Raw genomic sequence first — 15,635 nt, 5'->3', positions numbered from 1 at the left:
AGAATCCATTTTCCATTTTACACACATGAATGTCTTGAGGATCTAGTATTCTGTGAAACATTTTGAGAAACAATGACCTATAGGACCTCTAAATACTAATTAGCAAAACAACTTTTTAATTCATTTTAGTTTCTGAAGCTTTAAACTTCGAAACAGTCTGGAGGATGGCGGAAAGCAATGCTTTGAAATCAATGAACACATCAACAAAAGCAGAGTAATGTGGGTGGGTTATGTCTTGCAACGTGGAGAATCTCTATTTTGGAACAAAAATCCAATAAACGTGTCTCCAAGTCAAGGAAGCGAAATAAGTCAGCAAGCATCCTCCTGCCTGCCCCAAGGCCAAGGAGGGCCTCTAGGAGGCAATCTCTCCAGCAAAGCAGCAAACAAGGCCCTTTGTCCCATCTCCATGTAGAGAGCTAAGCCTGCGAGAAGCACAGGTGGACCCTGGCGGAAGACTACTTATAGCAAATGTCATTTACAAGATGTTGACTGTTGAGCATTATGGACACTCTAAAAAGAAGCATTTAATGGGAGCTTAAAGTTTACAAGAATTATAAGTAGTAATTCTGGTGATTTTTACCCCATTTATTTATGCTCCATACAAGGTTTATGACCAGAAGAGCTCCACAAAGCCATTTATAAACACGACTGCTTGAAATGCAAGCTGCTCAGGCTCTGTCCTCATGCTTAGCAGGCTGACCACAGGTGAGCACAGGTGCATTATAAAACCATCAGGCCTAGGAAGAGTAGCCTTAGTGCTGGCTGTCACTGTGCTCCAGGAAGAAAACTCCTTCTCATCAACAATTTTCCTTTACTCTCATCAACACTAAAAAGATCCTGACAGTCATTCTCTTCATGAATGACAGTTCAGACTTTGGGCTTTTGAAAAAGTTAAGAATAAAGATTCCTGCAGATGCGGAATCCTTCAGGCTGACATACTGTGACCAGAGACTGCAGTCACCAGTGCAAATAACAGAGTATATTCTCTAAGTAATTCGTAACAGATTCATATTTATCATGTTACATTATTAAAACAGATATCTACATTAAGAAAAAACACGATATAGCCTGTATTACCTGTATTTGGTTAGAATTAGTCCTAGCCCAAGGTGAATTTTAAAGACACAATGGAATCACAGCATTCAAACATCAAGCAAGCATCAAAGATTTACTCCTTTTGGGTAGTCTACGTGTAAGTTCTAAATGGCTTCTAACACTGGAGCTTGTTTCCACACTACTAGCCCACTATTTCTTTATAGTTTCATAGCATTACATATCATCTCACCAGGGCCATTTCACAAATAGAATGTTAGGGTTTCAAGTTTTAAAATTATACATACTATGCACCTTTAGAAACTCTATGATTCTGTCCTCTTTTGACAGATGAGAAACCTAATATTCTAAGAGATTCTTTAATGATGTGGCCAGTGGCAGAGACAGGAAGATAACTACCCCTCCCTCTTCCTGGTGGATATTTTCCAATCCTTATCATAAAGTAGTTTAAACACAAAACTAGGCTGTTCTCTAATGGGGTCTCCAAATGCCAAAAGATAAAGATGAATAAAAGAGTCTGTGAATTTAGGCATCTTTTGACTGGGGTGAGACTGAAGCTGCTCTCCCTCTGAGAGGAGACACATCTTGAGCTCCAGAGGGCTGACCGGATGCTCAGACTGACAGCCAAGCCATCATCCCAGCTCACAGCCAACTCTACCACCAATCTGTAAGTATGCTCATCAAGCTTTGTAAGCCTCTGAAAGAAGACAGTGCCCTTCACACCCCAGCAGCTGGTACTCATAAAAAGGTATGGCTATTTGTTCTTTTCTAGATAGAGCCACAGATCAAAGTATCTCACACATGGTCTAAAATGAATGACGTGCAAAACACCTGGCCCTCCAGAGAAGCATCTCACCACAGCCCCTCAGCAAGACTGTCGGCTGCACAGAACTGCTCAGTTAACCATACAGGGTGGCACAGATTCAGGGTCATGTGACCTTCTGCTTGCAAGCCAGGAAGTCAGTCTGGAGAAATACTGAAAAAAAAAGTCAAACCAAGAAAGTATGATAAAGCAACTTTTGGGAAGCTGGGGCACTTAATTTGGGAGAAGTGAGGTGTGAGATTCTGACCTTAGGCCTGTTCTGTGAATTTAGGAAAGAGTCTTCAATAAAGTGATAACAACTGTTAAGTTTCAGAGCAAAAAACATAACTCGAGCTACATGTGCTTCTGGTTGTTGGGAGGAATAATCCATTTCAAGGCAAATTAGAAATTCTAAGCCTGGAAACCAGACTCCCTCAAAGACCCCCATTGTCCTTAGGATGCTTCTTTTTCTCTTGTTCTGTGGTCACATACTGAGCTGCTTTACTTTCAGGAAATTTTTGTGACTCTTCATTTTTAACTGAATAAGTATCTCCTCAAAACCACCTCTCTCAAAATATTCTGAGGAAAAGTGACCCTAAGGTTCCATTAGGGCATAATAATGAAATGCATCATTCCCAAAGCAGTAATTATTATTAAAATCATAGTTCATTAAATAAATTTTTAAAATTTAAGTATTCAAATCTCCCTTAAAAGATTTTTGTACAATCTTTTAGAATTACACATACACAAGAAGTGTCTGCTGCTCAACTAACAGGGAAACCTACACTTGAAAAATCAGACAAAAATTGATAATATATTTTCTTCTGAATGTATTCTTTCCAATGAACTAGAAAGTGGCCTCCTTACAATTACACCCAAATTAAAACTTGTTTGTCTTTAGAAGCCTCTTAAAAGAAAACAAAACCATTTATTCCTCTAAATGCCAAAGATCTAAATTTCTAAAGATAAATCTTCAACATTCCTCTTCTTAAAGGAAGATAAACTATTTTTCTAAAAGCCAAATATCTAAATTTTTAAAGCCAAATCTCCACCAGTCCAAGCTCTGATATGGCACTGAGCTGGCTGGCATGAAAGTACTATCACCCTATTTAGCTTCCATTACAGTCTTTTCACCATCTGAAGGGCTATTAAATGAGTGAAATCAGATGTCTGAGTTCCATTAGGGGTCTCTTATGCCTGGGAAAGTTGAGAAGTTTAGCATCACAACACTCTTGACATTCTCCTTTCTATAACTACCAATGAGCTGGAGTGCGCTCACCATAGGAAACTCTTGTAATTCCTTCACCATAGCAGAGGGTTAAACAAGACTCAAGTTTTTATGGCTTTGAATTCCCTTTCTTTTTTATACCATTTAAACAGAATGTAAGCAGCTTGCTGAGATGGAAACAAAACAAAAATAAAGGAGCTGGGGTACAGAACACAGCCCTGTTAACACGGGGGTGTCTTAGGGCACAAACCTGTCAGCAGGTCCCAGTGTTCATCTTACTTCTTGAGGAGGAGTGTTTTAGGGCAAGCTAGTTTATTATCTGCTACTCTGGCTCCAGTTCAGAGCACTTCCCATTTTATACCATCGAGAGAAAATAAGGAAAAACTACTATGGTTCAAGCCATTTAATAAATGGGCCCAAATTTGAGACCTTGGGCAAGCTATTTAACCTCTCTGAGCCACCTGTCTGCTCATCCGTCAATATACCTAATTGCACCATACATATTTTGGCCCACTGCAGTTTTCAAAGCACTTTCACAAACTTTAGGGGATTTGATTCTTGCAATAACCCTATGAAGTGGCAGGGGCTACTACACTCATTTTATAAAACCAGAAACTGAGACCCAAACCTAATGGCACACCCACAATGGTAGCCAGAAAGTGGTAGAAATGGGACTGAACCCTAAATTCTTGATTCAAGTCAAATGCTTTTCCTCACACATTACACTGCCTGATCTTGCTGGTTCCAACAACATTAGAAGGCCACAGTTTTTAAAATATGTCACCATTCACGACCCATGCATTCTGTGTTTGAAACCTGACATCATTATAGTTTGGGGAACAAGGAGAAGTACATGAGTAAGGGTCCTCAGATAAAAACTTATATTTGCAACTTAGTTCTCTTGCTTTTCTAAATGCTTAGATTCTGAGTGCAAACTAATAAAGATGCTTAGTACTAAGACAAAGAATAATCTAACAGGTCTTCCTTCTGATAGAAATATTCATATACGAAAGAGTCAAGAATATACATTATTCAGTTAAATTAGAAGTGCTTGCAAATTGTTACTTTAGTGGAAAAAAAAGAGGAAGAAACACTGAAGATTGACAAAGACAGTGTTGGACCAGAGATTCCTTCCAAGAAAGTCCTTTGGCTGGGATCCTTATCCCTGAAGTATGGCCTATGCTTCCCCCTCTTCCCCTTCTACTGTCATCCTGCCATCACATAGGGGGGCCTGTGTCCTAGGTCACTGAGGATGACTGGATACAGACAAGAATGAGATCTTTCAATGTACACATGTTCTCTTTACTAGCAGTAAAATTCCTGAGCTGTCAGCAAACTGTGGGAGGGACACCTGACAGCCTGTTTGGTTTGCAGGTGAAACACTGAGACAACCTGGCTGGGCATGTATTACCATGCACCACTGCTCCATGGTTCTCAACGCGGAATAACATTTCAAGTAAATAGAAGACAGGCTGCCTCAAGGCTCCCCCCTCTTTCCCGTCTTGTTACTTGTATGCCAGAGCGTCGGGCACTGACCTGCTTTGCCCACTTCCCCTTCCTCAGTGATCCTTCAGCCTGGCACCCAGCTCTGAGATGAAGCCTGCTTAGCACCAGTGAAGCTCCCCACGTTCAAACCAACAACGTTCTGTGTGGAGATGAGGGAATCAAAGTTAAAATCCAACCCATCAGCATCCATAAGTTCACTACGGATAATGGACTCCATGTCACATTCCAAGCTCCCATTGAACATGTCCAGGTCCAAGTCGCTGGGGAACTTCTCATGGCCCATGACAGGAAGGTTTGCACTAGTGGAGTACAAGGAGGAGCCTGAGAGAGAGTCCGAGAGGGTTTGCATAGACTGGTTGACAGGAGACTGCTGCTGGTGTTTGGCTGACCCAAGGCTGCTGGAGTCACTCAAGCCCATGTTGCTGACAGAATTCGACAAGGCACGGCTACCACCGAGAGCGCCCTGGGTTTGGTGCTGGTGGTGGAGCAAGTTCTGATTGACCAAACTCCCCTGGTTAGGCTGGGCGGCAAATGACATCATTGGGTCACTGCGAAGCATCACGTTCCGGCGGGAATTCTGGGCAGACACAGCGGTGCTGGCCTGAGACATCAAGGGGTCTGACTGGGTCATCATGACATCGCTGTGGCTGAGTGAGTCCGAAGTGAGCAGGTCCTGGAGTGTCTGGGTGCCATAGTGTGACATGGAAGAGAAGGTAGCTGGCTTGTTCTCTTGGATGGTCTGCATGGGAGACTGGCGCAGGGAGTTCAGGGACGAAGGTCCAAACACCGTGCTATTAAAGGAGCTGGTTGGAGAGCCCAGGCCCGAGCCCTTGGTGGTGTATGGGAAGCTAGAGCTCCGCTGCATGAGCCCCCCGGTGGGTGATGGCTGGGATGATGGGAGCGGGATGTTATCCAACAGGTCGTCCATGAGGTTGTCAGCCAGCCCATCATTCAGATTCATGGTGCCCGCCATGTCGGTCAGCCGTGGCAGCTCCACAGTGCATGGCTTGCTGACAGAGGGAGACAGGCTTGCTGAGCTGCTGTAGAGCATGGGTGACAGCGGCGCATCGTCATCCTGGACGTCATCTAACTCTGTGCTTGCTAGGATGGGCGACAGGCGGCCGCTCACCGTGCTGGCGTTGGAATTGGTGCGTGAGCGGAAGTCTGTCCACGCATCCAGCTCATCACTGCTGCGTGACGTGGGGCTGCCAGGCCACTTGGAGAGCTGGGAGGGGCTGTCGTCGGCCGACTCCGGGGCTGTCTGCATGGCTGCCTTCTTTTTAGCCGCACGGCCACGGCTCTTGGTATACTTGTTGCTGTTGTCCATGGAGACAGCCCGCCGCCGGGGGGCCTTGCCACTCTTCCCCCCATCAGGGTTGATTATCCACCAAGAGCTCTTGCCGGTTCCCTCATTCTGGACCCGCATGAATCGACTGTGCAGAGACAGGTTGTGCCGTATAGAATTCTGCAGAGAGAAAAGAGAAAATACAGAATATGAACCAGAATGAATGGTCCAAAATCAAGCACTCCAAAGACAAGGTTAACCAATTCCTCATTTTTAAAGCCTCCTTAATTTCAAAAGCTAAAAAATTAAAAAAAAAAAAAAAAAAAAAACCTGATTCAAAAAGACAAACATTTGGTTCACCCCCCTTGACTTGGTATAGAACAACACGTTAAAGAGCAGGTTTCATATCTAGGAGGTGGGGAGACAGTTTCATGGCCAGGAGACACTGGGAATGTATAAGCTCACAGACAGTAGTATTTTCCTGAATTCCTAAGTTTTACTGCTCTTTCTATAATTCTATTGCCTGTATTAAAGTTCACACTTGTAATTTATTACCATGCCACTCTCTCCCCAGCACTCTGCAACAAACCTCCCTGGCCCTCCAAGGGTAATTCATCACCTGGGGCTATTTTATTTTCTATGGTCTCTTCCTCCACTAGTGTAGAGGCAGCATCTACCTTTTCTTAACCACTTCTATGAATTCAGAACTGGTGAGAATTTTTACCTATCCTTTCTATGGCTCCATCTCGTCCTGCCACAATTTCACACCTCACTATATAACTCCTGGCAGACATAAGAAAAAAATGGTAGAGCAGGATTTGCTGGGATGATGAAAGAAGTCAGCAAGTCTCCCATTCAGAAGAATTAAAATAATTTATATAGATACTCCTCCCTCAAGGCAGTGTGAGCTGAGCATAATAACTACCTTCCAAAGAGCACAGCATGAAAAGCACGGAGAAGAGTAACTTTACAGTGGAGAAACTGTCAAAACGCTGTTTCAGTTGATCACGGTCAACATCAACAGGGTAAGTCATGTTGACAGCATGTACCCTAGACTGATGTGATGAAAATGGCACCTTCTTCTGCGGTCTTCCTTCCGAAACTCATAACTTCAGTCTAGTCGTGAGAAAAACATCAGACAAATCCCAATTAAGGGACATTTATAAAATGCCTATTCAGTACTTCTCAAAATTGTCACAGCTAAGAGCCTAAGGAGACATGATGGCTAAAGGTAAAGTGGTCTCCTGGATGGGATCCTGAGAGAGGAAAAGGACATTAAATAAAAAGGAAGGAAATCTGAATAAAGGCTGAACTTTAGTTAATAATAATGTACCCGTATTGGTCCATCAGTTGTGACAAACGTACCATACCATATAGATGTCAGCAGTAGGGGAAAGCTGATGTTGGGTATATGGGAACTCTGTACTACCTTTGCAACCTTTTGGTAAATCTAAAGAGGTATTTTAAAACAAAAGGTTTTAATTTTTTTAAAAAGTAGGGCAAAATTACCCTCAAAGCCCTAATGACTGCACCCATCTTGTAAGAATTCTCCTTCTGGTTTGGTAGATAAGCCCAGTTGACAGGGATGACCCAGATTCAGTCCTATCTCTGCCACTGACCAACCATGTGACCTGAATAAATCATTTAATCTGTCTGCAAAAAATGCAGTTCCCCGTCTTCATTATGGCCATGATAATATCCAAACTACCCCTCTCTGACAGGGATGACGTACGGGATGTATGATGACATACTTCAGGAGCCAGTCATGCTGTGAACTCAGGGTGTTCTTACTGCTACTGTAAAACACAGAGCCCACAGTGGAGAGAGCTCATGGCCGGGGGCAGGCTCACTTTCATCTGTAAAATGCCTCACATGCAGTAAAAGAGAGGAGTTGATGAATACGTATTCTCTACATCTGGAACAGCACCTGCAGGCCAGATGAGTTTTTATTTGCAAGTTAAAGATAAAAGATATTGCCTGATGCTGTATATTAAATATGAACAATCCTAAAAGTTACCGTATTTTTTTAAAATTGGCAATCACCAACTGTATTTATGTATAAGATACAAATACATGTGTTCTACCAGAATGTTTTTAAAACACAGAACGTCAGCAGGATTTTCCCATAAGTAAATAACTCAAAATACTCAAAGTGTTTCCCATGTATGTTCCCATGCAAGAAGGCTTGTATTCAGGCTGGGCAATGAGCATTAGCAATCATGGGTCAGAAGATGGCATTTCTACAACTACCATAAAGATGCATTTGGGAGAAGAAAACAGGCAACATGCTGAGTATCTGATGAAACAAATGTTGCCCAGGAGGCTATGTATCCTGCCTCCCTTTTACTCTTACAGTTTTTAAAAAGAGTAATGGCATCTCTAACTAATGGTTCAGAAATCATATTTCTTTAAGAAGTAAAACACTTTATGAAATAGGTATGAAGCATGTTCTTAACATGTACTCTACAGGGTTCACAAAGCAGGCAAGTACAAGGTGGTTCTATTAATACTACTGAGTACTCAGATGACTAGATATAATAAATAAAAACTCACACTCAAGCTTCTGGGTGAAAAAATAGGGACATCCTGAGGCTATGTGGGGCAGTGTGGACACCTGCCCTCATGACTCCCATCCTGGCCAGCCCCCTTTGCTCTAGCTTCTGGAAAGGGTTCACACTAACACCCAGAATTAACAAGAATGACCAATTGTAAGTATTCCATTATTCCCCCATGGAGTTTTACTCAGCCACAAAAAACAATGGTGATCTAGCACCTCTTGTATTATCCTGGATGGAGCTGGAGCCCATTCTACTAAGTGAAGTGTCACAAGAATGGAAAAACAAGCACCGCATGTACTCACCATCAAATTGGTATTAATTGATCAACACTTATGTGCACATACAGTAATAATATTGGGTGTTGGGCAGGTGGGAGGGGGAGGAGGGGATGGGTACATTCACACCTAATGGGTGCAGTGTGCACTGCCTGGAGAATGGACACACTTGAAGCTCTGACCCGGGTGGGGCAAAGGCAATGCATGTAACCTAAACATTTGTACCCCCGTAATATGCTGAAATAAAAAAAGAAGAAGAAAAAGAAAAAGCATTTAAGGAACAATATTTTTGAAATGTATTTTAGTTTCACTAATTCCAATTGAAGAAATGAATGAAACATTTTATAGAACTGCAAAATGCCCCACATGGATTTTCTGATGGCCATCTATCACCGCGACTGTAACCTCCAACAATGTATGCGTGTAATTATTATATATACAAGTACAATTGTATACAATTGGTTAAAATTTGGAGACAGGTATTATGATTCTGTAAGGGCATGTGATAATGAGGTTAGAATACCCACATCCAGGGCCGGAACCACAGGGTGTCAGGGCGGGGAAGGACCATGGAGACCGCCCACCTGTCCAGGTCCCTAATTGAAGGGGTGGAGAAATGACAGCCTGCCAGATTACAGCACTACCAGTTACTGACCATAGGTTTTAGATCCACTGTCTCTAATCCTCATCATAAACCTGCATAATCAGTATATTACTGCCCTCATTTTATATATGAAGGATCAGGCTGAGAGTTATTAAATAACTTAACACGAGGTCCCACAGCAAGCATATACAAGAACGAAACAGAAATTGGGTTTCCCAACTCTAATTCACTGCTTTTTCTGTAACTCTTCAAAGGCCACAATTATTTAGAAGTCACCATTTAATCTATTTGTGCTAACAGTTACAGAAACATTTAAAGAAACTACCATTTAAGAAACAAGAGGAATACAAAAGCACAATCTTACGGTAATTTGGTTTATGAAATAGGGGTAATACTTTAGCAGGTCCTTCTTAAAATTTTTCAAAAAAGAATGAAAGCCTGTCTTTCAGAAGAGCAAACCTGAAAGTATAAGCTCACTCTAGACCATGTGCTTGCCTTTCCTTAGCAAAGTGGCCACCACAGCATTCACTCTAAGGAGAGGACAGTGGTTACCATATAAACCAGTGGTAACCACTCTTAGATTCTGAAACAAAGCCCAACTTATTAAATGGCCGATTAGCTTCAGCGTCCAATTTTTGCTGGACTCTCATTTTAGAGGTTTATTAGCAGCAGAATACATTCCCCTGAGGCTTTTTGCCTACAGAAAGCTCAGACAGGTTTTTCCAGTTACATTATAAAGACAATACAAACAAAAGCTGTGCCACCATCATCCTCACAGCCCCCAGTCTCAGTGGCCTTCTATTCACACAGGCTGGCTGGCCTTCCATACATCAAATCCATAATCTGAAAGTGAGGCACTGACAAAGCCCAATTTTATATGCCTCATCTGTCCATTTCTAGGTCAAGTGCCCCCTCACCCTGCTAAGGTCAGATGCCAGAAATGTATTCTATTATTTTCCTCACAGGTCATGATTCTAATTACAGTTGTCTCTCGGTACACTTGGGGGATTGGTTCCAGGACTGCCTGTGTATGAGCAAATCTGCCCACATTCAAGTCCTGCAGTCGGCCCTGAGGAACTCACCTACAGGAAAAGGTGGCCCTCTACATGTGCAGGTTTTGCATCCTGAGAATACTGTACTTTCCATCCTCATTTGGCTGATAAAAAGCCACACATAAGTGGACTTGTACAGTTCAAACCCATGTTGTTCAAGGGTCAACTGTACTATCTTCTCAACTTAAATTTTGATAAAACATAAAAAGTAAATAAATAGATGCCAGATAAAACATCAGGCTACTAGGGAGGGAGGGAGGATCGCTTGAGCCAAGGAGTTTGAGGTTACAGTGAGCTATGATCCTGCCACTGTTTTCCAGCCTGGGCAACAAAGTGAGACCCTATCTCTAAAAAAATTTTTTTAAATAAATTAATCTTAAAAGGTCAGGCATTGTGGCTGACACCTGGAATCCCAGCCTTTGGGAGGCTGAAGTGGGAGGATTGCTTGAGGCCAGGAGTTTGAGGCCAGCCTAGATAACATAGCAAGACCGTGTCTCTTAAAAAAAAAAAAAAAAATTAGGCAGGCATGATAGTATGCACCTATAGTCCTAGCTACTTCAGAGGCTGAGGCAAGAGAATCACTTGAGCCCAGGAGTTTGAGGTTACAGTGAGCTAGGATTGTGCCACTGTACTCTGGCCAGAGCAACAGAGTGAGACCCCCATCTCTTCAAAAAAAAAAGAAAGAAAGAAAGGAAAAAAAGAAAGGGAAGAAGAAAATAGAACTGCAGTTTCCCCGTACCTTCCCTGATAACAAAAGTTAATGGTGGCACAATTTCTGTAAGATTTCAAATGGCCCATTCCTACCCTCAATCCCAGGAAATCCACCATTAAAATGTGCTATGGTTTTCTGCTAATTCACATATCATCTTAGAAATAGTCTAAATTTCTCAGATTTTTACATTATTGTGGGGATTGGGAGCTGAAGGTAAAGAAGGTATGGTTTCATAAAACTAGAGTGATTTTTCTAATCACATCTCAATACACAGTGACAGACCCTGTGAGGCAGGCCAATGTTAACTGGCCAAAGAACTAGGGACGTGCTTTCCTTAAGGTTATGATGATAAGGTATATAATACCAACCAAGACTTCTATTGCTAGAGCTTAGGCTATTCTGTCATGATGGATACTTACTAAAGGAGCTAAGAAGCTACTATGACCCTAACCCAAAACCATGTGAATAGTTCTGGTTATTTAAATCCACTACTTAGAAATCAAGAATCTGGCTGGGCGCAGTGGTGCATGCCTGTAGTCCCAGCTACTCGGGAGGCTGAGGCAGTAGGATCACTTGAGCCCAGGAGATTGAGGTTGCTGTGAGCGAAGCTGACGCCACGGCACTCACTGTAGCCTGGGCAACAGAGCGAGACTCTGTCTCAAAAAAAAAAGAAAAAAAACCAAATCAAGAATCTGAGGAAATACAAGAAAGCAAACATCTTCAGGAAGAAACTTTAGCTTCAGGGACAAATATATCAGTTTTTCCCCAAGTTGTGCCCAAAGACTTAGAGAACCCTTACAATAACTCTATCACAATGTGTCTGAAGGGAGAGCAGAGATATGAATACTCTCTCATTTTTATGTCAACCTTCTCTTTTACAAAATGATTTACACGGAAGCAAGCCTTGTACTGGGGCAGAAACCCATTAATGCAGTTAATCAGTAGCAGAACTGGCAAACCTGTGTCCTGTACGACTGCAGCTGCAATTAGTGGCATAACTTTCAAGGAGGCATGTGCAAAGGCTGTACAATGGAATTCACATCTCACAGTTATGCTGCCTATAGATTCCTTTGCTTGGCCTACCTCGAAGAAATTATGACTGTACTTATCAGAATCTGGTAACTATTTTTCTTGCTATAACAGTTTTCTATTACAAGACATATTTACTGCTAATGCTAAAATGTCCATGGTCCCTACAAACACGCCAATTGGTTGTGCAGAGAGATGGACCCAAACAGATTAGGTGTTAGAAGCTCTCTGAAAAAGTGTTCCACCAATAATTTACAAAGTGAATAATGCCCACATGCAACTGAAGGTGGCCAGTGGAGGGAGGCAGCGCGATGCTGAAGGAAGACCAGGGGCTTTGATGTCAGCCAGGTCTGTGCTGGAGTCCTGGCTCTGGCACTTGTCTGCCACTTTCAAGAAGATTCTTAACCTTGGTTGCCCCTTTGCTAAAACGGGGATAAAAAGACTCTCTATCTCTAGGATCTTTCTGCAAGCAAACTACTCAGTGGAATGCCAAGCACAAAAGCAGCTCTCAACAACTATTAGATCCCACACACGGAAGCAGTGACATCACAAATATTAACTTACTGTTTTCCGAGCATCACGTACTTTAAGCCAATAAGTAAGAGGGCGGCCCCTTCCAGGAAAGGATTTCAAACTTCTTGAAAGTATTTCAAAGGTGCCGTGCCAGTCAGAAGTAACTGGTAATTCCTTAAATGTTGCTACCCTATGTTGGCCTCAGCCCTTCCAAACCATGTTTACCTTGTGGAGACTGTCCACTAAGCCAGACACCAGCTGCATGTGCTTCCCCTGGAACACAGAGAAGGTTTTGTCTGGAAGCAACATGTGGTATCAATTTATCTTTCTCAGCAACGGCAACAAGAAAATCTACTCACTTTAAAAATAAAAAGGAAGTTGTGCGATTTAACTCTTAAAAGCCCATGCTTTTTTTTTTTTTTTTAAGATAACCCCCTTCTCTTTCTTTCTTTCCCTTTTTGAGGGGAGAGGGGCTCTTTACAGAGAAACAAAATGAGTTATGGTTGTCAACTCTGAAGCCAGGCCCACTATGTCCCAGAAGGCAGTTACAGGCATCTCCTGGTTCTTATGAGGGATTTCAGGGGGAAGTGATGCAAAGGACTGTCTTTAAATAATATAGTGCTCATCTGTTAATATCTTTTGTACAGGACCAGCATCTCAAGCAAGTTGCATTGCTTGACTTGTGGGCACTGACAATTCAGAATGAGGTTGCCAAATGCCCGAAGTCTAATATATGCATCTGCTGCACTGCAGATGACAAAGGTTGCACGAACAGCCTAATGGAAACCATGAGTCATAGGGAAGCCCAGAGGTCTGTGTGCCACAGCAGAGCAATGCAGAGACAGCTTCAGGAGAGGGCCTGTGCAGGTGCCTTTGGTTTATCGTGACAGGCTCTTTCAAAGGCAGTTCTCCAGGTGAGGCCCTTGATTCAGTTCTTCACCCTGGCTGCCCATTAGAGTCATGTGGGGAGGTTTTAAACACTTACATCCCACTCCCAAAGATTCCGATTCAATTGGCCTGGGTATGGGTACATTTTTAAAGCTCCCTAGATTATCCTAATGTGCAATTAGGGCCGAGAACCACTGGAATTTCTCCCTTACTTTTTCAGTGACTAAGAATCTGATTCCAACCCAATGATCCTAGTCTTTCCAGGTCTGGTAATACAGCACAGTGATGTCCTTCAACACACTGAAGATAAGGGCAAGAATTGGGGTCAGAGATTAAAGCTGTGATTATACATGGAGAGTAAAATGGAGAATTAGGGCAATTTTTCAGAGAATTGAGGTCCACATCTGTTCTTTTTTAAAAAATGATGAGGTTGGGGGAAGGATCTTCAACCCTAAACTGCCTTGAGGACAGTCACTCATTCTGGCCCATGATGCTTCTCCACCCAGCACACACAGGCATGGACAGAAAAGAGGGCAGGTGGACTTCCACAAAGGTAGGAATTGATATGGGCTTAAGAAGGAAGGGCTGGGACTGTAACTGATGCCCGTAACTTTCTTAGACATTGCCCAAGTCTAATTTTTAGCTGCCTACTCTCTTCGACTAGATTTTACCTACTTTGGGACGAATGTGTTTGAAAGCAAGTGCAGAAAGAATGATAGAATAAAACAGATTTAAAATTAAAAAGTTATTATTGCATATGTAATACCAGCTACAATGGCCAAAAGCAAACCTTTCAGATTGAGAAGAAAACATAAATAAACCTTCATACAAAGGATTACACAATCAACCCTGGATGTGTGAGACAAGTTCCAGTCTAGCTCCACTCTTACGCTTGTCTAAAACTTAAAATTGTAAACCATTAAAGGAGTTTTTAAAGAAAGACAAATGTTCTAAAATAAATATTGTTGGGAACTTGGCTGAAAGATTAAATTTCCAGCTAGAAACAAGATTTCCCGTTAAATTTGCTGACAATACTCCTCTACCCACAGAGATCTCCTTTGGAAACTAACATTTGTTTCAAATTTTCATGCAGTAAGCAAGTAACAGGTTCTGGTCCCTCATTAGGAGGAATAAAATAATCATCTGGTGATTAGAATAATGAATCAATTTCCTATCCAAACAAAATGATATGTATGAGGCTTTACTGGGGGAGGAAGGCCTGGGCAATTTATTCTACCCCCAACTGAAAAAGAAATCCTAGATGGGAAGAAAGTTCTCTTAAATAGCATGAAAAAGATGGCTATCACTATGCTGCAGACAGTTTTGTTGGATTTTCTAGTGTGGATTTTATTTTCATATTATTTTTTTATTTTTTTCATTTAGTAATCTTCTTTTCAAGCTCTTCCACAGCTGTTTCTGCTCTTGGAGGGCAAGAGAGAACATTCCATTCCTCACAGCCAAACCTGCACTTCCGGCACACAGAGAACCCTGGCAGTCTTGCAGCCTCTGCCCACACCCACTCCCTGCAGCATGCTGGCCCTCCCCCCAAAACTCTCCTACTTCCAACACCAGTTCTTCTCCCCACAGAATGAGGAAGCAGCGGCTAAGGGCATGCAGTCAATGGAATGACAGTCCCCAGAAAGTAGGTTAAAATTGCAGCATTTGGCCACCCCTGCTCTTGTTCTCCAAGCTTGTCCCCTGGTGGCAATGAATCAGTCTCACCTTGCCACAAGTGGCTCAGCAAACACATGCTACTAACATTCCCCCTTAAGATCCACGGACAGCTAGCCATACAAATGGATGCCTCAAAGGGTTAAAAGCCATGACATTATAAAAGCCATGAAGCAGATCAGAAATAATTTTATTAACATAATATTCACTTAGATTTAAAGAAAAATAAGGCTGCACCTTTTTCCAGTTTGAAAACTTAGTGTGTGTGGAAACAGAGAGGATAAAAGGGCATTGGAAATACACACCCAGAATTCAGGAGCACACGAGAGAGTTTAGAATCACTTTCATGACATTTGACAAGTGATCAGGCCAAGATGCTCAGTACAAAGGGTAATACTGGGGAACATGAAGAGGGCTGGGAAACCTTTGTGCTGTGAAACAAGCAGCCCTAACTGCACA

The 15,635-nt window shown here is 42.3% G+C and overlaps 1 protein-coding gene across 1 annotated transcript in view; it reads right to left on the bottom strand.

The window, feature by feature from the left end:
• Positions 1-15,635, bottom strand: part of FOXO3 (forkhead box O3) — a 117,942-nt gene that overhangs the window by 11,479 nt on the left and 90,828 nt on the right. Inside the window, exon 3 of the mRNA XM_045544134.1 lies at positions 4,620-6,054. Within this exon, the coding sequence (XP_045400090.1) occupies positions 4,654-6,054 (1,401 nt within the window). The 3' untranslated portion in view covers positions 4,620-4,653. The remainder of the gene's footprint in view (positions 1-4,619; positions 6,055-15,635) is intronic.

This window comes from Lemur catta, chromosome 2 (assembly GCF_020740605.2).
Source record: "Lemur catta isolate mLemCat1 chromosome 2, mLemCat1.pri, whole genome shotgun sequence".
NCBI classification, from domain to species: domain Eukaryota; kingdom Metazoa; phylum Chordata; class Mammalia; order Primates; family Lemuridae; genus Lemur; species Lemur catta.
The sequence above is the reverse complement of the archived record's forward strand: the minus strand, read 5'-3'. Positions and strand labels throughout refer to the sequence as shown.